This window comes from Cupressus sempervirens, chromosome 1, assembly GCF_028749045.1.
Source record: "Cupressus sempervirens isolate cs-2001-9-10 chromosome 1, ASM2874904v1, whole genome shotgun sequence".
In the NCBI taxonomy this organism is placed as follows: Eukaryota; Viridiplantae; Streptophyta; class Pinopsida; order Cupressales; family Cupressaceae; genus Cupressus; species Cupressus sempervirens.
Window position 1 is genome coordinate 701,447,444 of NC_143118.1, and position 25,582 is coordinate 701,473,025.

The window sequence follows — 25,582 nt, forward strand, 5'->3', positions numbered from 1 at the left end:
TCAGCACACTCTGGGATAACAACTGAATGTAGTTTATCATATAATAATCATAATCTCAATAATTTAAAGTAATATCCTAGAAGGATATGTATTATCCGATCTTTGACACACTCTAGGACAACAATTGAATGTAGTCTATTCAATAACAGTCATGATTTCAAGGACCACAACTTAATGTAGTCTGTCATGACAAGTATCATGATCTCTAACACATTATGGGACAACAACTTAATCTATTCTATCATGATACATTTTTTATCATGATCTTTGACCCATTCTAGGACAACAACTTAATGTAGTATCCATCATGATAACAGTTCAAGCCATTGTTAAAATTGCCAACTTACAATAACAACCTCACAACACAAACATCGATGAAAGATCATCCCCTCTCATGATTTTTTCCAAGAGAGTTATGTAGTAACTCACATGATATCCATCATGAAACAAGTTAGAGGGTGGACACACCATAGGTACTCCTAGAGGGTGGAACAAGGGTTTTCACCTCAAACTTCTCTCTCCCAAAGAAGAATGCATTACAAGGAATTTCACATCAAACTCCTCCCTCTCAATATGTTGACTTTTTCTATTCAAGGTTGATTATGATAGAATTCCAAACTCCCTTTGAATCTGATATCAACCTTCTAACCTCCTTGTACAAGGCTGGCTCTACTGAAGTGACAAACTCCCTCTTTATATAGAAGGATACTCATAATCTTAACCATTAAAGATATTTGCTTCAAGAGTCTCATTTTATCTAGCCTAATCAACAGATAATTAATGAGTTCTAGATTTAAAAGAATCTTTGGAGATACTATCATAAGATTAAGTCTGCATAGTATTTGGTAGCATGTATAAAGTACCAAACTTATGTTCTCACAAGAATGTCCCTAGAGACAAAGGAAAAGATCAAGAGAAATAGCCTTCTAATACATGTATAGAATTACAAATAAGAGAGAGATTACAATGAGTAGATACATGTAATACTTAAGGATGAGAATTAATTATCTACACATGAAGATTGATAGACATCAAATCATAAAATGCCTTCTTAGTTTATTTGAGAATGGAAAATCTCCTCTCTAAAGTCGATTCGTGGGAATGAAACATTGGTTATTATCACTACCACAATGTAGAATCCCCACTCTTTTATTATTTAACATATAGTTTGATTAAGAATATGTTATCATTCATCTATTTGTTATCTCCTTGAATCAAAATAGTAATTTTATTCCAGTGATCTTCTAACTCTAGTAGTAGGTGAGATCATCAATGAGTCTTCCTAGTTCTTGACCTTCGATATTTTCCTCTCTATTTATGAATATATAAATCTAGTCTGGTGTGAGTTTGTCCTATGAATATCTGATATATATCTCATGATCTTCTTTCTTCCATAATCAATGCCCATATGTATTTTTATGTGTTTCCCAATTTGGAAAGATAATAAAATGTCTTCATTTATGTTGCACTTGGCTATAATGGGTTTTCCTCTCAAAACCATCTCCTGTTTATATTCACAATAACTTCTTTCACTTTAATTGCATCATTTAGGAACTAACTTCTTCATTGATTAGTCATATCTCTTATTATTGATATGGTGATTGTAATCAATTGTTTAAATATTGTGTGGATCATATACCTATTGGAAGGAATGCAAGAAGAAACCAAGTCTGTTACTATTTACTGTGTTATATATATATATATATATATATATATATATATATATATATATATATATATATATAGTGCAAGCAAAGAAAAAGCACATTTCTATCAAGTAGCATCACTTGAGGGAGCAAGTTTAAGAAAAACAAGTGAGGCTTCACTATGTAAAGTCTACGGAGATATTCATCAAGTCATTGCGAAAGGATACTTTTGAGTATCTAAGAGGTAAGCTAGGGGTCCTACCCTTATCCAAAATTCACTAAGTAAACCTACATGTTGCATCAATTCATGAATGAATTAATAAAATTTATAGGGTTGATGCAGAAGTTTTCACACTTTAGAAGAATTTCTAACGTTGTGAAGTTAACTATGATGAATTTAATGTAATCTGTACATGAAAGGTACAAAGGTAATTACAAGGTTTTTATAAGTTTCATATCAAATTTTATAATGACCTTTGGCATTGTTGTCAAATGGGGAGATAATCAAGAATATATTGAAAGTGGGAGAATATGTTGAATAAAGAGAATAATCAAATGAAGAAGACAAAAGACTAAACCTGAAAGAATATGTTGAATAAAGATAATAATTAAATGAAAAAAAACTAACAACTGAACTTGAATAATAGATCATTTTTAAAGGGGGAGTCATGTTGAAGATGTTGAAGTTTTGTTGCTGCTAAAGATACAGAATGAGTAACAGTTTAAAGAACCGGAATTGCAAGGTTGTGTTGATTGTCAATACATACATTTGATTATCTTATGTGATGTTTTGTAATATAAAATCTTATGTTTTGTATTTACATCGATGCCAAAGGGGGAGATTATTAGCCCAACTGATATTGTAATTGATGATGTTATTAATGTATGTAAAAGAGTCATATCAATTGTTATATTGTCATTGATATCAAAGACTTAATTGACTAGACATTATGCTAACTCAGGAAAGTACCATATCATTTGATTGATGAAGAGGATTTGAAAAAAGTATGATGAAGATAGAGTTTATGTGTAAGGTATTCAATGGGTACTTGAATAAGTTGGACAATGATTATGTAATATTGGTTTGATTGTTTTACCATCATGTATTATTGTAATATGTTGAAGATCACAAGCTTAACCAAGTCACTAGATTAATGAATGGAGATTGTATTCACTAAGTGACAACAATATTGTCTGAGCAATAGTAAAGAGGAATGAAGAATGCGGTGTTGCCCAAGAAAGTCAATGTTAACCAAGTATTTTGTTTCCTGAGTAAATGTAATGCTTACTGAGTGACAACTAGGTGAACAAGATTGAGATATTGGAATATGGGGCCGACTTATGATAGAATTTGAAATGTTCGAGAAGGTCTATTGCAAGAGTCAAAGTTTGTTGGAGGATCAAAGCTGGAGGAAAATCAACAAGGATCTGACGAAGGAAGTTGAAGAAGGATGGACACAATGTTCTATGTAAATCTATGTCTTCTATATGTCTAAATTCAATGTATCAAGAAATTTAGTTGTAAACCTAAGATTGACAATTCTGATTAAGCAGCAAACGATGAAAGAATCTAGAAGTGTTGAGAAATCTATAAGGAGGAGAAAATGGAAATTTTAGGTTGGTTCAAAGTAGATGATTTCAGTGTGATGTTGTTTGAGAGGTGATGAAGTTGAAAGAAATATGATTGAAAATTTATGTGAAATGTGAAGTTGGTAATGTTTATGTTGCTTTGATGGTGATGAAATGTTGAAGGGATTGTGAGAGAATTGGAGAGAATTGAAGATAATTGATTCACACCCCCCCCCCCCCCCCCCCCACCTTGCTCCCCTCATTTTTCTAACACTTTTGAGAGTATTTTGTAGATTGTAATACATAAGGCTATGGGCCTGAAGTTTTTTGGATCCATATGTTCAATTTTCTTTGGAATTAAAGTTAAGAATGTACTGTTAATTTTAGTTAGAAGGGATCTGGAGTTCCTAGTTGCCTCAATAGCCTTCCAAAGGTCATCTCCCAAAATATCCCAAAAATTTTGAAATAAAAAGGCTTGAAAGCCATCAGGGCCTGAAGATTTATCAGGGTTTAGTTGAAAAAGGCATCTTTAATTTCTGCTTTGGTAAATTGCTTATTTAAGTTCTTATTATTTTCTATAGTTATTATTTTTGGGATAGAGGCTAACATCTTATTATGAGCTATTAAATTTGATGATTCAAAATTACTAAGGAGGTCTGTATAATAATCCACAAAGGTTTCTGCTATCTCATATGGATTTTCAATTACCCGTCTTGAACTGTCCTTGACTTTTGTTATTTTATTAATATTTCTCTTATTAATCGTACTATTATGAAAAAAAATTGTATTTCTATCTCCTAACAACCATGTTTCTCTTGATTTTTGTTTGAAAAATATTTCTTCTTTTGCTAGGAGATTTTCTTGTTTAGCTAGAAATTTTATTCTTTGATATATTTTTCATTATCCATTCCTACCCTAATGATTTATTCTTTTAGGTTTTTCCATTCTCTATTTTTTCTTTAAATATGCTATTAAAAATAATCTTTATTGCATTTATTTATTTTTACTTTTTATGATTTCAATCTGGCTATGAAACAAAACATCCTTGATCTTTCAAGTTTTTCTTCATGCCACCATTGATATATATATTATTAAGAAATTGGTTTTCTAGAAACCACATTTTTTCACACTTAAATGAATTTTTTGATGGTTTTTGTGATTCACCTATTTAGAGTTTAACCAGATAGTGATCAAATATTGCATTAGGGAGCAGTTGTCTTGAAAGGATGATTAAAAAAAAAATCCTTTAAATATAAATCTGTCCAATCTTTCTACTATATTAAAAAAGCCATCTTGCCTATTATTCCATGTGAAGACCATGTTGGATGTTGGAATGTCAATAAGGTTATCTTTTGCAAACCATGCTTTAAAAACTAACATAACCTAGTAAATGGTCGTGGATCCACCTACTTTTTCTCCTAAATCTAAGATTGCATTAAAATCTCCCCTAATGAAAACACTTTCTTGTGGATTTAACTCTAAATAATTTCTAATCTCATTCCAAATTTATTTCTTATTCATTGTTGGTGTTGGCCCATACACATTAATAAGTAGGAATTGAGTTTCACTTTTGAAGCTTTTTACTCTCCCCATCCAATTATTATTGGGCACAAGAGGAATAAAATCTACCCTCCTTAGGTCTCATATTATACTAATCCCACATTAGGCCCCTATTGAGTCAACTAATTTTGTTTTCCAAGAACTTCATTTTCTTCTAAATTTGTATCCTTCTTCTTCGTTAAGTTTTGATTCTTTTGTTAATACTATATCTAATTCAAATAATGTTAAATTGTGGTTGAGTAAACATTTTTTGTTGGGGGCATTTAAGCCCCTAACATTCCATGGTGTTAGCTTTATGGCTTCATGGGAAGGAACTTCCCCTTCCCTACATTCAGGAGATCATTAATCTTTTTCTAGTTACCAATCAGACTTGTAGCTGCTTTAAGTTCAGCAAAGAATTTTATTCCTCTTTTTTTGCTTTGTTTTCCACATTTTGGATATTCTAAGCCTTGCAAATTTGCTACAATACCAAGGTGTTCTAGATTTTTAATAGTGTTTTGCAAACTTGTAGCAATAGACTCATCTTCCTCTTTATCTAATTTTATTTTTTTCTAATTCTTTCATAATTTTGTTGTTAATTCTTCTATCATCCTCGTCTGTATCTTTGTCTATTGTTTCTTAATTTGATTATTTACTCCATTTATTTTATCTATATCTTGTTGAAGTTCTTGTAATTTGTGGATCCTGAACTCCTCCCAATTTCATAATTTTCATGTTTTATTCCTATCCAGATTATCCAAGCCCCATTTATCAAGTATTTCTTCTTGATTTATCTATTTAGATTCCCTTAGAAATGTCTTCGCCTCAATAGGAATATATCTACAATCACCTTCATTTTTCTCTTGGCAAGGTGAATTAGATATTATTTCCTTTTCTTTTGCATTCTTATACTCTTTTATTGTTACTATATTTGATTGTTTATCTTCCCCCATTTCTCGAGGGTGCCTAAGACTATGTTTTTATGCAATATTGATTCACTATTTTCCTTGGTATCTTTTAAATAGTGGTTTCTATATTATCCTCTAAATTTTCATCTTCAAATTCGTCCTTATTCATTTCCATGATTCTTTCAATAAGCCATATTTTTTCCTTCATCACTTCTTTACTTTATTTTTTGGCGTTGAGATCCTCATGGAAGTCTTCTTCATCAAAGTCAATTTCATCCAAAGGTATAGGAGATTCAGGTTGATCCACTATACTTACTTTGTTCAATATTGTTTTCTCAACTTCTATTAATTGATTTTGAATATTGTTTGTTCTAATTTCACTCTTTTTCGAGATTAGAATTAAACTTTTTCTCCTTTCGCCCTTCTATTCCTTGTTGATTACCAAACATATTTTCTTCTTCGAGGGGATGTCTGCCTCCTCTTGATGTTTTCTATAACTTGTATAGCGTCTGATTATTTTCCTATTTTTCCTTTTTTGAATTTGTTGTTGCATTATCTGACCGTCTTTCTATTTCCTAAGTTGTTGGGTTGATTTGTTTCTCTAACGATTTTATATTTTCTTTTGGTGTATCCACTCTACTACTATTAGAAATCAATGAAATGTTTTCATTCTTATCTCTACTCTGCCTATTATTTTCCTCCAAATTAGCTGCAATTTCATTTTTTGCATTCTCTACTCTAATTTTATCTTGTGGATTGAATGCACCCGTGCTTATCATACCTTCTTTATTTTGTTTTGGCTCAATTTCCATATTGCTTGATTTTGTTATGATCTACTCTATCTCTTCCTTTGAATTATTTGTGTTACCTCCTATTGGGTTATTAGTTTCTTACCGTTTGTTAAGATTCACTTGTCTAATATATGGCTCCTCCATTAGTCTTTCTTGTGAGTTGATATAAATTTGTTTTCTATGTATGATTGCTTCTAACCATAAATAGATTTTAGTGGTGGAGATGTGTTGTTTCCAGTGTTCTTACTGTTCTGCTCTAAACGATTTTCTTGGACCCCAGTTTGATTGGGTTTCTAAAGGTGCTCTCTGTGTATTTTGTCTCAGAGGGTTCATTGGTCACTTAAATCACTTTGGATTAAAAGCAAGTCATGGGTTAACCTTCTATATACCATCACATTTTCTTTGATATCTTCTATGAATAGATTTTGCTTCACATATATTTTACATTGTTGTAATCTGATAATATTTTCCTCAACCCCAAAATTATTTCCCTTATTTATGTTCTCCTGTGATGAATTGCCTATGTTGTTTGGTTGTGCCCTAATCTCTTGACATTCTCTTTCCTCATTTGTTTGTTTATTTGAACAACATAGGGTTTTGAATGACGTATTCCATCCTTCCTCTATTATTTCCCCTTCCTTTATTTCCTCTCACTTGTTGTTCCTGATGGTACTCTAATTTGTTGCTCAATGTCTACTTCAGATTGATCCCTTATTTGGTTCTTATTTCTTTTAGTGATTGAAAAACATATTTTAAATTGGAGTTTCTTTCATAATACTTAAGTATCTTAAAAAACTTGGTGGAATTTAATATGATTATATCGTGGATGTGCCCTTCATACCTTAAGTAGATGATTGTAGATTGCTCTGTTTGTTATGATTTTAATTGGGTTGAATTTGTGCAAATTTGGTTCCATATTAATTAGGAGCTTAATATCATTTGAATTTTTATCATTAGCTTTAGTACCAATGAAGGCTCCTATAGCCAAAAAAAAAACCAATATGTTTTAATATTTGGATATGTATAAGTTCTGTTGGCAATGTTTTTATTGCTACCCCAATAGGTATACATAATTTTTAAGCATTGTGTTCACTAAATTTTGGGGTCCATTTAATAAACTTAATATCTTTCGTAAAAATGGACAAAGCTAGAAATAAGCTGATCTCTAGTTATTTTTTATTTAGAATGAATATATACTAATCTATTGGAAAGAAGATATACTTCAATGTTTCGTGCAAAAGTTTGGCCATTTTGACAAATTTGGATTCTTTGTTTCCAAGTCTTTCCAGTAAGCAAAAAGCCATATATCTTGACATTCAAAACATCTACTCTCACTATCTTTATCACTAATAATTAGAATATTTTCACAATTTTTGTTGTTGGCGAAGAGAGGTGTTGAGGGGTCATTTACTCCTATTATTCTCTGAGCATTGGGATATCCTTCCAGCATACCATTATTTGGGGGCTTTATCCTAGCTGTATTGCTTACCTTTCTGTATGGTTATTTTAGCTTATGTTTTTTACCTACATTCAACAATTTAGCATGTTGTCTATGAGACAAAATGTAAACGTTGCCTACTTCACTCCTCTTCAAGGTTGTAGGGAATGACTCTTATTGCTCTTGAAAGGGTCATCTATCTAATTTTTCCCCAGCACTACCTTTAATACAACTTGGATTTGAACCGAGCCTATGTGAACTTTTACCATAGCAAGATTTGGCCAACGAAGGTGGAGGAGCTTGTGTAGGGCGAAGTGGAGTGTTCCAAATGGAAGATCGAGACTTGATGTTGGTAGGATGTGTTATGTTTCAATGGCAAGTAACCATGGTCCATTCATTACTTTTTGTATTGCTTTTCTTCGAATTGATGCAAGACAGTGAATGATAGTTGTGAAGGGCTAGGATGATGTGTTTTTTTAGAACCGTAACATGGGCATCATCGACTACAGATGGTGCCTGGATAGAATATTTAGCATTAGCATACTTCATTTTGTGGAAATAGGGCTTGATGGGATTTGATGATGGTTTTGCACAAGGAAGTTCATCATGCTTGTTTGGTCTTGATATAGGTTTTTCCCATTCATGATTGTGAGATAAAGCTGAAAATGGAATTGCATTTTTTGCAGAATTTAGGTGAAAAGCACAGGAAATGCAAACAAGATCTGTTATTGGATTGGAATCGAGCTCTCTGCCTTCTAATTTAGGCTTAGGGCATCAAACAGGTTAGACATCTTCAGAGCATATTTTGTTTTGTGATAATGCACTTTAACACTTGTTTAATCTCCACTATGCAAATCAAAAACTTTGGAGCAAAAATGAAGGTTGCAAAAGTCGTAGGATTTTGAAGCAGAGCGGGCCATAATTCTAGTCAATTATCACTAGAATAGTCTTCTTTCACTAACCTCACTATTACACAAATCATTCCTTCTAGCACCTCATCAACTTGATTTTAAAAAAATATCAAGGTGATTTACTCTACAATAGGATCAATGTTAAATATTGATATTTAATGGTTTAAGATACGATATTAATGTCTAAGGGACTAGAAGTACAAATGGAGGCCAAAAAGCAATAGGACAACCACAGTGTCTAAAAACGAGGAAACCAACAGAGAAAAAAGAAAACAAAGAGAAACAACCCTATACAAGACTCTGAAACCGCAAAACTAGTGGTTCATAGTCATCAAAAAGTAGCTCAAGGTCAAAGGATAACTATATGTGTGCAAATAACTTTAAACCTATCACCAAAGAGAGGAGGGTAGTTGTCATTGATGGTGATCTCTACCCTGTCTCACCAATTTGATGTGAGTAGCAATAGATGGAGTCCCAAACTGCTTGGTTCCTATAGAAGTAACTAGAGTGAAGAAGGAAGTGATAGGTTGATGAAGGGACACAAATCCAAATGGAGAAAACTCCTGAAGAGTAAGATCCCGAAGACAAAAGGCCTCCTAGGGATAGAGTGCAAGGCATCATTGATCATCATACCTAAAGGAGGACAAGGACATATAGTCTCTGAATAGGCAACGGAACCTCCCTCGAATCTCATAATAGAGTAGAAAATGAATCTCAATCTCAGCCACACCCATGTCACAACACCAACAAAACTGCTCATCTTAGCTGGTTTGGTGATCTGTCCAGATTCGAAGCCAGTGAGGGTCAACTCTAAAAGAGCCTAACTAGATACATAAGGCATGGGGCCACCGTCAGGAGTAGTAGTAAGGTCAAACAATAATACCATCCTAAAAGTCAATATAGTGCTCTACATAGAAGGCCATATGCATGTTGGCAATATGGCTAGGAGATATATGAGTGTTGTCATTTATGGCAACATATCCATTTTGGTATTTCATGATGTAATCAGAGTTAGAAAATTGTCTGAGTGTTAGACAGTTTGCAGCAATACATAGGCAGATATGGTATGTACAAATGACAGACTTTGAGTTAGCTCATGTGCAATTGAGGAGTGATAGATGACAATTTCATGATGACATATGTCAGTGCACAGATTGGTACGGACAATACGGCATAAGTTACATAAGGATTACCAGCACAAGTAATTAACAAAGCAAAACAAAGCATGCCAATAAATTGAAGTGTAGGGCTTAAGGAATCATTTTGGAAACAAAATAATTACTTAATCATGTGGGGCCGACATCCTAGATGCTTACCCAAAGTTATTTTATATTTGATCAAGCATGTCAAAGCATCAAGGCCGACTAAGCAGAGTTTTGTTAATTTGTGAGATATAAGTAAAGATCATATCTTGTGCAGAGTGAAGTGTGAATGTGATGCAAACCATGGTGAAGAAAGCTTAAGTGATATGTGAACTGTGTGATGCGAAATCTAAGGTATGATTAGAGCAAGTGTGGGATACAGTAGTAAGATGGTATCGTATGTATATCTATTCTTGTGAAGAAACTTAATTGTATATTGTATGTTAAGGGAGTGAGCTCATTGTAATTGCACTACCAACTCCTAACAAAGTTGAAGCAACTCCTAACAAGGTTGAGGCTTTTAACAAGACCTAGTCCTCTAACAAGAACTCAAGACACTATTTGTACTTCATAGACTCCTAACAGGGTCAATATCCCTAACATGGTTCTTTTGTTTAGTGGATCATCTTGTGGGTATCATCCCCACCAGGATTTCCCCTAGTTAACAAATAATGATGTTATGAGTTCTCTCTGTGCATAGTTATATTTACTGTTCAGTATTGTTGGTTTACTTTCATATGCAAGTTATAAAGTAATTAACAATATCCAATTGTGGGAAAAAGTTTGTAGAATACTAATTCACCCTCACCCCCCTCTCATTATTATCTATTTCTAACAATGCAAGTAGAGGCCCCTCAACAGGTCGACCCAAGTCACATGAATAAACCTCCTCTAGATGTCCATCCTAGTAATCTCATTCAACTCTGACTCAAGAGGTAGGAGATTAGCGAGAGCGTCCAGGGAAACTAAAAGGGAGGGAGGTGGTCAACATTGATACCCATGGAGCTGAGGAGACCAATAGAGTCTAAAGCTGCAATCGAAGCTGAGGAACAATAAGCTGAGTGGGAATAACGGTATATGTCATCAATAGAGTCCACAAAGCCCCTGAGTCTGTGAAGTAGCCAAACCAAATCAAAGGTTGTGCAAAGTTTGAAGGGATGAGCACCGAACACAACCAAGATAATATTTGTAGTAGCAGCCAGCTACCAACGGATGAGGCACCAAAGAAGAAGAGTCTGAACCCTCTCCACCGAAGCCCAATCAGCCGAGTCATAAAGGACAGTAGGTCTAACCAGGGAGACTTGATATCCTAGAAGTGGTGTCTGAAGCACTCTCTCAAGTAAAACGAGCCTAGCCCCTTGTTGACCTGCAGCATCATGGCCAGTCTAAATTGAAAATACTAATAGTTTTAAATGTAAGTATTTTAGAGTTGATCAAAAAAATACTTAAGGCTGTTTTATATTCATTAGATCTGCACCTGATACTTTTCATTAACAATACCTGCACCATGATTCATTACCTTTGGAACCATTTGCAATAATGATTGTTTTTACCAATTTGACATTGGATATGCATTCGAATCTTTTATCTGAAAGATGTAATGATATAGATCAATACTTGTATTCGATTTGGTGTAAACACCCTGAAACCTACAATAGGTATATCTATTGGCAGCCTAACTCAATTAACTGCCCCTGTTTCGTAACAGTGCCCGTAACTCCATATCATGCAACTTCCTTTTGATTGCCACCCAATTTGGTCAAATAACCCAGAAGAAAAAAGATGTGCATACAAGAACATAAATCATTTTTTATATTTAACTCTTTAACAATCCAGTAGAATTGGTAGCGTGTATATCCAATAATATACTTGCACTTTATCTTCATCAAAAATAATAAGCATTTACATTTCTTTCTTGAGGAAAAATGTTGACAAGAAAATGCATAATTTTTAAACGATTTGTATCATGTTTTACATATCATATCACTTGTATTCCTATCAACAAAAGGAATCAAACAATTCATCATTTTGTTGCTGAAAAGCACATATCAACTAACCGATGATGAAGAAGCCCCACAAACTGCAAACCGCCAAAACGATTGATGAAAATTTCATTGAACAGAAGATATAAGAGAACTGGCATCATAGGAAATTGAATGATAGCAGTGAACAAATAGCTTCCGCAGATTTACAGGTAAGAAACGTTCCTTTCAAGTGCTAAGTGGGATTCTGTGCAACATCAGATATGGAAACCAACAAGCATCAAAATCTTCTGAAACATATCTGTGGAGGTAAAACAATAACAAATTTGAGTGCATTCTAAACTAATCTAAATCGTCGCTCCCAGTGAGATAACCAAGGCAGTCAAAGAAATGAGTGATGTCTATTTTTTCCTTTCCAGAGTAGATAGCTTCAGCACTGTTTCCCGCTTTGCCTTGTGCAGCCATCTCTATTAACATAAACAGTTTCTTGATTGGTATCTGCAAAAGAAATTGTTTTAGATCAGGTATTCAGGCCAGAAAAGAGTTTCAGATGTAGACAGATGATTCAAATAACACAACACCGTGATATGTTTAAAAAGGAAATTTGAGAATGAATCTGATAGGGATGGCTTATAATGCTCGTAGGCATAAGCTTTCCTGTCATAAACATACCTCATCAATAGCATCAACTGCTGCACTGAGATCATCTACGGAAAACATGGATAAATGTTGTAGGACCTGTAGAGAATGTCAGAAAATAAAGTCAAAATGATGCATGAAATTAACAAGTGCTGTAACTTTCACCTCAAATTTTGACCCAACAACTACCCTAAAATTGTTTTTGACACAAAGCTTAATCCTAGCATAACATGATCTTAGATGATAAGAAGTTACAGCTTTCCAATAGCTCCCATGGAATTTATATTCATCACAGACAAATCTGACTAAAACTTCATCCTTAGTATACAATAATTTATCTATTACCTTCTGTGTATCTGCACGCCTTAATGTTGGCACATGAAAAGTGACACCAAAAGCCTTGCGTAGCCCTAGAGAATCAAGGACATGTGCCTCACTTGTTGTTCCTATAACCAAGAGATTCCTTCCCTGTAAGAATTTTAAAAAGAAAAATAAGTAACCCATGGCTATAACTATTCCACAGAACCCAAGTGCATGTTAAACAACTGCTTACCACATAAGTCCAAGTAGAATAAAAACATATTAAGAGGTTTGGAATAGAGTACCTTAGGAGGTACTTTTTTCAGAAGAACCAACAATGTCTGGGAGATCAAATTTGAAAATCGGGGTCCAATTACTACAAACTCTAGTAATCTGGAAATGGGAGAAGAAATGTAGAGCACATATAAGAAAAGAAAAATTGTATTTGATAAGTAAACTGTCTAGCAAGTATCAATTTTTTAATGCAAAACCTGAGGTATACAATGAAGTTCGGAAAATTGACTAAAAATAAATTATTTTGAAAATTCTAACAAATTCTCAAATAGAAATTTGACTCCAGAAAGAAGTACAAAGCATACCGTTCAATGTCATCAAGAATAACAATACTTAATGGAGACTTGTAAGCATCCTCAAAAACCTATTATGTTTCAAAAAAACTCACATGTGAGCACTTGCAGCTTAAGGTGAATCGAACGAACTGTTTGAAGAGTTTATTCATAACACAGTTATTTTCATTATTCTAACCTTTACTATAACTGCACATTTACTACTCTCACTGAGGCCAATCATTGTTTCTGCTGATACCTGTACATGCAGAACAACAGTCAAAATCAATAATTGTCTAGTTCTACAAACATGTGGACAAACAAAATCCTTGAAATAATTAAACTGCAAGGCACTTACTACTTTCACAAAAGGAAAGTCACTGTCAATGCCAACTGTTGCTGCCATGGCTGTTTTACCACTGCACAAAGAAAATGCCTAAATTAGTTTCCTACAAGGAAGTGCTGTTCATCCAATTTGCCTTGCGAAGCAAGAAAGACAATATGTAGCTAAATGGCTCTATCAGAAAAACTACTTAAGCAAAATTAGGCATATAAAACAAACCATACTTCGCAATGCAAAACATAGTTACTTTAGAATATGTGTCACCAGCTAGTGGGACCATATAGAAAAAATAAAATAAGTAATGCAATATGTATTCACCTTAAAACATGTCTAATCAAATGTTAAGACCAAATAAAAATAATTTAAGAGACCTTTGTTAGAAAGAAAACAAAATCCTATTTTTTTGAGCAAGATACAGGAATGCTGGGGCTTAGGGTTTAACGGCTGGAATTGTGGAAGATACAGAGATAGTGGAAGGAAAAATCTGCAACAGGGCAGATTTGAGCCTTTCCGAAGCTATGAGGGGTTGACCTACTAGGGCCAAAGAAATGGCAGATGGCAGATGGGAGGAAGGCAGGGCCAACAGATGACTCAATGGAGAAAAGTTGGGAAAAATGGTGAAAGGGTGGGACAAAGTGTTTGTAGGGAGGGACAAGATGGGACTGGGAGGATCAGAAATAATGGAAACACAGGTCACCCAATAGAGCATTTTACCTCTTATAACCTGGTAGGTAAAGTAGATTTTAGCAAGATTGCTCAACACATGCGGAGGCCACTAGTAGTGGAAAACCAGGAACAACAGAGGATAAGGGAACCAGTGCAGGAAAGATGCACAGTAGATAAGGTTGTAATAGAGCAAAGCTCATGGAAGGAGATGATTGAACTCTATTCAGAGGCTGGGGTATGGAGACAACCTCTGTCAATAGAGGAAGAGTTAATGGTGTGTGAGCATTGCCTTAGTGAAGACCATGATTCTGAAAAAAGTGGGCAGGTGGGGCACCTGAAAGGAAAGGCAGAGGAGAGTCTATTGAACAGGGCGATAGAGATGTTTGGGGTCAGGAAGGTGGAACAAAGGCTAAAGGAGAGAGACTCTAGTTATGGCAGCTGATATGGAAAGTGTTTTGATTCTGAAAGCAAATGAGAATAACTTGCAAGAAAGAGATTTTGAAAGGGGTGGGGGTGTTGTGATAGAGGTAGGGGACTATCAAGAAGGGAGGAAAACTGTAAGTGAGATAGAGGGTCAACAGGATCCTATGGAGGTAGAAAGACAGGTCCAAATTTCTAGAGCAGAAAGGGATAGAAAAGAATCTGAATATCTGTGGACAAAAGGGGAAAGAGCTTGTGATGAAAGCTCTTCACAAAGTAGGATCAATTCTCAGGTCGTTAATCAGGAAGGTAGATCAGGTTCAAGGAATGGAGGAATGTGAGGGTGAAGAAGGGGGATGGAATGAAGGAGGATTTTTGTCTTTTTTGAGGAAGAAGACAACAGGGTGTTTTTAGAAGAGGATGGAGTAGGGTGTGATGGAGAATGTTTTAAAGATAAAGAGATTTCCGCTGTAAGAAATTTGAAGGGTTGTTCTACTAGAGAATCCTGCATGGAAGAGATTTCGGAGGAGGAAGATTTGGATAAGGAGGATGGACAAATGAGGAGGATTTCTTAGGGACGGTCGATGAAATTGCTCTAAAAGAAAAGAGAACACTATCTCAAACTGAAAGAAAGAATCATAAAATTCAGGTGGGGGAAAATCAAATAAAGGGGAGACGAACTATAAATGCAATAATCCAGAGAGCTGGAAGTGCAAGAGATCAAAGTAAACTAAAGACAAGAAGGGGAAAGACCCCTTCCCGAAGAGGATGAAGCTCCTATCCTAGAATATCAGGGGCTGCAATGTCCCTGACAAAGTTAGTTTGATCAAGAGAGGCCTTGATCAAGCAAGACCGAATGTTGTCCTCTTGCAAGAAACAAAGATTAAAAGGAAGGATGTAGTAGGAGCTTCTGGGGGTGTAAGTGTGTTATGAAATGAGGACTCGGTTAATGCTGTTGTAATGCAACAAGAAAACAATTGGCAATGGTTAAAGTTAAGATCTAAACAGCTAGAAGTGGAATTCAATGTGATTAATGTTTATGGTCCTATGCAAAGTAGGGACAAATGAGAACTGTGGAAATCTCTAATAAGTGTAATGGAGGCTATTCAAGATGAGATAACTATGTTGGGAGGTGATTTTAATGCTATTCTCTACCCGGAGGAGAAAGGGGAGGAAGAGGTTGGAGATTGGTAAATCAGGAGGATTTCTCATCCTTTGTGACAAAAAATGGTCTAGTGCATATCCCCTTTAAACAAGGAGAGTTCACATGGACTAACAGGAGACTAGGTTTGTAAATATTGCAGAAAAACTGGATAGATATCTGTTGGGGGGTGACTGGACTAAGGTTGAATGGATGGTAGAGGCAGAAATTTTGCCTATACATGGTTCGGACCACTTCCCAATAGAGCTAAGAATACAAGAAGAATCCTTCCCGGATCGATGCCCCTTCAAATTTGAAGCAATGTAGTTACGGGCGAATGGTTTTAAAGAATTGATAGTGCATTGGCGGAGAAATGCTCCTATTTTTTCAGGGAATAAGGCCTTTGTTGTTTTTAAAAAGTTACAATCCATAAAGGAGAGGTTGAAGGTCTAGAATAGGGAATCTTTCCAAAATATTTTAGGCAAGAAAGTGGAGTTAGAACTCTCTTTAAAGGAATTAAATGATAGAGTGATTTTGCAAGGTATGGGAAAGGAGGATTTTGTAGAAGAGAAAAAATTAAAAAAGAAATATGAAGAGATTTTCTCAAGAGAGGGAGTGTTCTAGAGATAGAAATCTAGAGAGACATGGCTGAATGAAGGTGATAGAAACACAAAATTCTTCCATAATTCAATTAAAGTTACAAGGGCTCATAACAGGATTTTCTCCATTGTAAATTCGGAAGGTGCTTTGGTGAAGGATCTAGAGATGTGAAAGCAGGAGGTTGTCTCCTTTTTCCAAAATAGAGGTACGTTGGAGGAAAATGAGAGGGAGAAAGAGGCTGAAATTTTAGAGTGCATTTCAAATTGTGTAACAAAAAACCAGAATAGGATGTTTGCAAAAGTGACAAAGGAAGAAATGGAGTGTTCTTTAAGGGCTTTAGGAAAGGATAAAAGTCCTAGGCCTGATGGTTTTACAAGGGGGTTTTTCAGGGTTTTTTCAGACTATTTGGAGCATGATATTTGGGAAGTAGTTGAGGAATCAAGGCTAGGTGGGTTTATGTTGAAAGACTTAAACAACACCTTCATAGCATTGGTGCCAAAGAAGGATGCATGCAGGATCTTTGGGGAGTTTTGTCCTCTCTCTTTATGTAATACTCTTCACAAAATTATTTCAAAAGTCATAGCAAATAGACTAAAGCAGGTGTTAAGCTCTATGATTTCCATGGAACAAAGCAATTTTTGCTCCAGGAAGATCCATATTTGAACGTGTCATAATAGGTCATGAAATGATCCACTCTATTAGAATCAAAAATCTTAATAAAGAGAGAGAGAGAGAGAGAGAGAGAGAGAGAGCTTATGATGAAGTTAATAGAGATTTTCTATCGAAAGCCTTGGCAAAATTTGGTTCTAATTCAAGGTGGATCAGTTGGGTGAATGGTTGTATTGGTCATAGTTTCGAAAATTGCCTAAATTGCCGATTCGGCGATTCGATTCAACCTAGCCAATTTTTTATACCTTGTGAATCAGCAAAGGTGATTTTTTGGCATGAATCATCGATTCAAGCGATTCATGCCAAAAATCCACTGAATCAGCCATGGCAGCCCATAAAGTTGCATTGAATTTTATTTTTTAAAAACATATTTTTTATTATTTTCTTTTTAGCCTTTCCTCTTTGTTTTAACCCTAAAGGGCCTTTTAATTGTTAAGCATGAGTAGAAGAGAGGAAAAGTGAGAGAGAAGAAGAGAAAAGAAAAACCACAGGATTCCAACCGGCAAGAAGGAAGAGCACCAAAGAGATCAGAAGTCCATCTGGGGAGGCCATAAATTGCATTGGAAGCATTAAGGAGTCAATATCAACACTCCTCAACTCATTTGCAAGAGGTAAGTGCTGATTTTTTTTTACATGTCAGTGTATTATACATTTTTTGTTTAATTTTTTTAGTTTTCATTTCCAAATCTTGAATGTTTTTCAGTTTTGCTAAATTGCAAACTAGGTTTGTTGTTTTGTAGCTTTTGTTTATTAGTTTCAAACTTTGATATTTTACATGAATTTTTTTATTGCAGCAGCCCTTTGCTTTCATTTTCCGCAATGGGTAAAAAAGATGAATATTAGAAATATAACAAAGAGTTTCCTAGAAGAACCAAATTTCAAACAGAATTTATGTTTTGTAAAGAAATAAATTGTGGAAGTATTTATAGATTGAAATAACACATTGCTGCTATACCTGGACATGACGTTACAATTTGCACTCAACAAACTGTTGAGGAAAAATGCACTTGTTTAGTGGCATTAGAAAAAATTGAACAAGACAAATTGAATAAGAAAATGCAACTTTAAGGGTTAAGGGTTATTGGCTCCCATGCTCCCGTAGCCGCATCTACATCTGCATCAGCTTCCACATATGTAGGTTGTGTTGGAGAGGGTTCTTCCAAGCCTCTTTTTCGTCCTAGTTCTAGTGCTCATGCGAGTGCTAGTGCTAGTCGGTCTTATACTAAAATGGTCCAACTCCAACCTATTGCAACCTAGAGTGCGGAAAAACAGAATGGATAGTTACTTTGTGCCCCGCACTACTCCTGGCTCCCAACCCATGCTTGAGGGCATGGGTTTAAAAAATGAGATTCATGATGCTGCCAGAAAAGAGATTTGCAAATTTTGGTACTTTTGCAACACTCCATTTGTTGCAGCTAGGTAATTGATTCTTTTTTCTTTATTTTCTTTAAGGTTAAACTTAAAACTAAAAGTAAAACTTTAATTATATCTCCTTGTTTTATGATTCATTGACTAATCATAGATTCGCTTTACAAGCTTACATAATGATTTGAGTCTTTGACATCTAAATTTCTAATCATTATCTATTTGTGACAGGGCTCCTTATTGGCAAAACATGATAGATGTAGTTGCTATTTGTGGTTTGGGGCTTAAAGCCCCAATTGAGGCTGAATTGAGTGGATACCTCTTGGATGATATGGTAGAGGATATGAGGGTTGAGCTTGAGAAGAACCGAAAAGAGTGGATTGAAAAGGGTTGCACCATCATGACTGATGGTTGGACAGATAGGAGGAATAGAACACTCCTCAATTTTCTTGTATTATGTGGAGGTGATTGATCATTCTACCTTCCTACATACAGAATTGTGAATCGTGATTGAATATTTCAAATTTTGATTTGTTCATTGCTAATTTGTTGATGATCCATTATAATTCGTTGTTTTGTAAGAAATACCATGTCTCTCAAATCCATTGATGCTTCCACTCACATAAAAAATGCCACATACTTATGTGAGGTTATTGAGGAAGTCATAGCAGAGGTGGGGGAACAACATGTGGTGCAGGTGGTGACAGATACTGCAGCAAGTTATGTTGCTACAGGTAAACTTTTAACTTTTCAAGTTTTGAAAATAAATGTATTTGAATTTTGAACATTTTCTAATTCTAAGTTTCATAAATTCTAACATGTTTGAATTTCTAATTAACTTAAAATTGTTGTGGGTAAACTGTTGATGGAGAGGCACCCCACCATATTTTGGTCCCTTTGTGCAGCACACTGCATTGACCTCATGTTGGAGGAAATTGGCAAACTTGAGTGGGTCAAGTCATGCGTCGAAAGGGCAAAAAATATATGCAAGTTCATTTACAATCATTCATGTGTCCTTAGCACAATGAGGAAGTACACAGGAGGCAAGGAGTTAGCTCGTCCACGCATCACGAGCCTCAAATTTCATCACACTGCAGTCCTTGTTGACATCAAGGGATGATTTGAGGAGCATGTTTGTTGGGTGGGAGTGGATTTCCTCTTCCCATGTTGCGACCACTATAGGGGTAGATGTGGTGAATTGCATATTTGATGATGATGGTTTTGGAAACCTACTAGAGAAATCCTTAAGGTAAATTTATTGCAATTTAACATTTAGTATTTTACAATTTGCTATTTAGTATTTAATATTTAATATTTAATTGTTTAATTATTTAGTTTTACTTTTAAATTATATTATTTTATATTTAAGTTTTCACTCAAATTTTAGTTTTATTTTATATGTAGGTCACTGAGCCCCTTGTATCTCTCCTACGAACCGCTGATGGGGAGAAGCTCTATATGAACTACATATATGAGGGCATAGATAGGGCCAAGGAGACCATTAGAGCCCTATATGCAAGAGTGCAGGAGAAGTATGCCCCTATTTGGGATATCATTGATAGGAGATGGCAGAATTAGCTCCGCCGACCCATCCATGCAACAGCTTACTTTTGAATCTGGCATTTCATTTCCGTCCTGGCTTCAAGGCGGATGAGGAGGTTCTCACCGGCTTATATACAGTGATCTAGAGGTTGAGTAGTGACGAGGATAGCGCAACTGCAATCATTGAGCTCAACAAGTTCAATAATAAAGAAGGGCCACTTTTCTCTGGCAAGATGGCCATAGATGCTCGGGCAACAATACAGCCAGGTAAAAATTAAATAATATATTCATGAATCTAAAGTTTATGACTTATAAGTTGTGCATTTTAAATTTTAATTGTTGATTATGTAATTTTAAAGTTGTAAATGAGACTAATTATATTTGTTTTCCCTTATTTCAGATAGATGGTGGCAAATGTTTGGGCCCACAACCCCAAAACTTCAAAAAATCGCCATTTGTATTCTGAGTCAGCCAAGCAGCGCTTCTAGATGAGAGCGCAATTGGTCCATGTTCGAGCACATCCACTCAAAGAGGAGAAATAGGTTGACTATGCAGAGGTTGAATGATCTTGTCTTTGTTCATTACAACCTTCGTCTTAGAATCAAACAGATTTTAGGCGTTTACTCCTCTCCGATCATTTTGGAAGAGATTGATCCAAAATCAAAGTGGCTCACAGAGGCTGTGGATCCAATCTTCACTGAAGAAGACCGTGCGTGGGTTGACCAGGTGCATATAGAGGCTGAGGTTGTGGCCATGGCAAAGGAGGTAGCTAGAGCATGTTTAGGCACTGGTAGACACACACACGCACGCACAAACACAGGTTGTAGCGATGTTGTTCGTGAGCCCATCTTACATGCGGGGGATATGGCTCGGCGGTCCTCTAGGACCTACCTTGGACGCCTTTCTAGTAGGCAAACTGGATACTCTGAGGCTGAGGCTGAGGCTACGGCCAAGCTTGAGGATGATGATGAGGCTTGAGCTGGAACCTTGTTTTTTCATTTTGTTTACAAATATTGATACTGATAGACATATGTTTCATGGATCTTCATCTTAGATTCTTACATACATTTATGATTTGATGTCTTATGGATCTTCATCTTACATACATTCTATGATTTGAATCATTATGATCATATGATTTCTATTTACTTCAGCTAGCCTACAATTTACATTTTAGTATTTTACATAACATAGTTACGTATGTGATGGATTTTATGTTCCATGTTTATGTATGTTAAGTTTTAACCTCTGTTTGATGATGTTATAGTGTGTTTAAGTTATATTCAATAAAGGGTGCATGAAATGAGTTTTAAATTGTTAAAATCTCTAAATTTAAAGGGTTTTTTCAAATTTGCCAATTCATCGCTGATTCACGATTCAGCCTTGCCGATTCTAATCCGATTCCGATTCTCGTTACTTTGGTATTGGTTCAGCAAGGTTCTTTGTTTTTATTAATGGAAGTCCCCAAGGTTTTTTTGAAATGGAGAAAGGTCTAAGACAAGGAGACCCATTATCCCCTTTTCTTTTTATCATTTTAGCTGAGGTGTCGGGAAGGCTGATTGAAGTTAAAAGAGATGAAGGGCAGTGGAAAGGAGTTAAGGTAGCAAATGGAGTGGATGTTGTTTCACAACTTCTGTATGTAGATGATAAATTCCTTGTTGGGGATGCTTCAGAGGGAGAAGCCAAAATTATAAAGAGGACTTTAGAACTTTATGGTAAAGTATCTGGACAGAAGATTAACTAGCAAAAATCAGAGATCTTCTTTTAACACCCCTGTTAGTAAAAAATTGTCAATAAGCAGAAGTTTAAACATCAAACAGGGTTTGCTTCCAAGTAGATATCTAGGGATCACGTTGTTTCAAGGAAGAAATAAAGGGGAGGATTAGAAAAGTCTAGTAGAGAAGTGCTTTAAGAAGATGGAGAGATGGAAAGGAAAGTGGCTATCCTCGACAGGGAGAATTCTGATGTTAAAATCGGCGGTGTTTGTTGTTCCCATTTTTCAATGATGTGTCTTAATATTCCAAAGAAGGTGATTACCAATGTAGAAAAACAAATGTGAAAGGTTTTTTTGGAGTGGAATAGGGGAAAGTGATAGGATCCCTTTGTTAAGATGGGATAAGATTTGTGAGCCTAAAAATTTTGGAGCAGGCCTAAGAGACTGGAATCAAATGAATATGGCTTTAGGAGCAAAATTGGTGTGGCAATTGTTTACAAATTCAAAACAGTTATGGACTAAGATTTTAAGAGCCAAATATCCGGATTCTACTGATGGGACAAGGATCCTAATAGTTCAAAACCCTTTAAAAGGTTCAGCTATTTGGAACTTTGTTATCTCCTATAGACATGTTATCACTGACCACATTTCATGGAAGGTTATTGATGGGTGTCAAGTATTTTTGGGAGGATTCTTGGAATGGATAGAGGATCTTAATGATGACTGTCAGGATAGGGAGCTTAAACAAAGATTGTGTAATTTATGGGGATGTAAGGTCAGAGACTATATGATAGAGTCAAAAAGGTTTGTTGGGAAAAAATTGGGTTTGGAAAGATAGGAGGTTGGAAGGTCTATCCCCTCAACAACAACAATATTTACAAGGTGTGTTTTCTAAGAGAAAAATCTTCTTGGTAGAAAGAAATGACGAGATTAGATGGTGTGCTTCATCTTCGGGTGAGTATTCTGTTAAGTTAGGTTATGACTTATTATCACAAAGGATGGAAGTTGGTTTTGAAGTTGGGGACTTATGCTGGCATAAGGATATTTTGCCAAAAGCAGGGGCTTTTACATGGTTAGCATTCAAGGTTGTATCCTGATAGGGGAGATAAGGAAAAGGTTAGGATTTCAGGGCCCGTCGCAATGTGTGTCGTGTCTGGGGGAGGAAGAACCAGTGGATCATCTACTTTTACATTGTGAAGTAGTAGTGGAATGTTGGAGACATGTGCAAGTTAAGCTAGGCTAGCAGGGACCCTGGAGAAATTCTATAGTGGATTTCTTCTCACCATGGCAACAGGTGAGAAAGACAAACATGCTTGAAAGTGTGTGGATGGTAAGTCCATCTATTGTAATTTGGGAGGTGTGGAAGGAAAGAAATAGGAAGATTTTTCAATAGATTTTGGTAACTCTTAAGTAGGAATGACCATTCAATAGAAGAAGTGGTAAGTGTTGATGTGTTTAGAAAGGAACAAAGGAAATGAGTCTTCACTAAAGATGATAGAGCAATTCAAAAAGAATGGCCAAGGATCAAAATTAGACAAGCTGGAGTTTTAAGAAAGGATAAATCGAAAGGACAGAGATTAAATTCAGTATGGACAGCACCGGAGGAGGGATGGATTAAGGCTAATTTTGATGGGGCTGCATTGGGAAATCCTGGTAGATCAGGGGCTGGTTTTATAGTTCGGGATCAAAATGGAGAAACTTTGGCCTATGGGGCAAATCAATTACCAGATGGGACTAAAAATAAAGCTGAGTTCTAGGTAGCTTTATTAGCAATTCAATGTGCAAAGAGATTGGGAGGTCTTAAAGTGAATTTGGAAGGGGATTCGATGGTGGTGGTGGAGGCAATTAGAGGAAATCACATCTCTGCGTGGCATGTAGAAAAAAATTTGATAGGTTTAAATAAGGAGCTAGAAACTCTGCAAAATTTCAAAATATGTCATGTTTTTAGAGAGTCGAATGGAGAAGCTGATCAACTTTCAAAATGGGCGGCAAATTCTTTGGAGTTAGGAAAAGGGTGTTTTGAATGGAGTAGCCGTTGGGAAGAGTTGTTTAATTGATTTCTCTAAAAGGTAATATTTCCTTTTAGAATCATTGCAAAGAAAGTGAAGCAACTATGAAATAAATGAAAGGTGACACCGAGGTGGAATGTCAGACTTTTGAAATGATGAGGAGTTATTAAAAATTTGTAATGGATGAGTCTCTTTATTAAAAGTGATGTTTTAACTTGAAAGGACAGAAAGGTGATGTGTGATAGATTGAGGTGTCAAATCAAAGTGTGCGATTTGAGCAAGTTGGTGGGCGAGTTTGTTATAAAAAATGGCAGGGGTAAAGGTATTAATCATAAATGTGCAAAACTTTTGAAAAAAGGAGGCTGCCTTTACATTTTGAACAGCTCAATAGCAGAAAGCGCTTTATGGCCCCATCCAAAACCATCGCCTTCACCTGTTGCTTCTTTGCCCAATGCCAAAAGTGATGGAGGTAGTGAAGGATACTGTAGAGGAGTTCTTTCACAATTCGACCCATCACCAGAAGATTAATGTGGATATTGTTGTGATGATTATGGCGTGGGGTTTGGAGTTGGCCTTCACGGAAGAGAAGGTCAAGTGGGTAATGACATCGTTGTCTCCAAAAGACTTGATAGTGGGTGTGGACTCTTTGTTAGGGTGGGTCTGGCTGGGGATGGGTTTCAATTATAGTGAATGTTTTGAAGATGAAGCAGAGGGGGAGGAAATAGGGAAATTTGGTTTCCTCTAGTGGCCAAATAATGTTAAAAAGGAAGCTTACAAGGAAAAATTTAGGGTAGAGTGGCTAAAGATGGTGGAGGAAATTTGTTCGTTCCAAGAGAGGGCAAGAAGGAGGGTCAGAGGATTTCATTGTTTCTCATCCTCGACGTCGTCACACAGCGGGTCACCATAAAAGACGAATGGTGGTGAAGGTGGTCTTTCTGTTGAGGGTGTAATAGCGAAAGAAAAATGACTGAAATTTTTCTTTTTGCATCATTAGAAACTGGCTTATTGATTTCCAAGATGGCCGACGCTAAATTTTGGTATGTGAAGCATTCAGTAAAGAAAAAAATGGATGAAGAAACAAAACAAGCGTAGATGACAAAGGAAATGAAGAACAAGACGACAACCATGAACTACCTCTGATAAGCTAAGAAGGTTTTTGTGAAGGGAGTGAGTAAGGAAAGTAACAAGTAAAGGATGGAACCCAAGTGTTGGATAAAATTAAGAATGGCGCGAACAAGGCAAATTTGCTTCTCCAAAATCTGCAGTGATAATGCAATTTGTTTCAAGGTGAAACGAGGGTTTGGTTAATGGTGATGGATTTCAATGGTTAGTAAAGTCTGGAATATTATTTTGTGTACGTAAGACCCTCATAGATCATGGTCAGAAGGTTTAAGAATCTATGTTTAGTAAAGAAGATTGTCAATGGAGTTTAGTAAAGAAGATTGTAAAAGGGGTATAGGTGTTAGGATAAGGGTTTGGTGAGGCTTTGTTTTTATGTGGCCCTTTCTATGTAAATCTACTTAGTTTATTAATAAAATATCTTTATTACCGACCAAAAAAAAAGAACACAAAATCCTATTTTTTTATTTTTTTTAAATAAATAAGAAGTCCATTACATTATCTGCAGAAAGTGTTGAAAGACCCAAATTCTCCTGTTGCTATTAGAATCTTAAGATGCCAGT

The 25,582-nt window shown here is 35.7% G+C and overlaps 1 protein-coding gene across 1 annotated transcript in view; it reads right to left on the reverse strand.

The window, feature by feature from the left end:
* Positions 1-11,798: 11,798 nt before the first annotated feature.
* Positions 11,799-25,582, reverse strand: part of NSF (AAA-type ATPase family protein) — a 73,893-nt gene continuing 60,109 nt past the window's right edge. The window contains exons 15-21 of the mRNA XM_089787603.1: positions 13,790-13,850; positions 13,631-13,690; positions 13,465-13,523; positions 13,171-13,258; positions 12,911-13,033; positions 12,599-12,664; positions 11,799-12,424 (exon numbers count right to left, since the gene is read on the reverse strand). Of these exons, the coding sequence (XP_089643729.1) occupies positions 12,269-12,424; positions 12,599-12,664; positions 12,911-13,033; positions 13,171-13,258; positions 13,465-13,523; positions 13,631-13,690; positions 13,790-13,850 (613 nt within the window). The 3' untranslated portion in view covers positions 11,799-12,268. The remainder of the gene's footprint in view (positions 12,425-12,598; positions 12,665-12,910; positions 13,034-13,170; positions 13,259-13,464; positions 13,524-13,630; positions 13,691-13,789; positions 13,851-25,582) is intronic.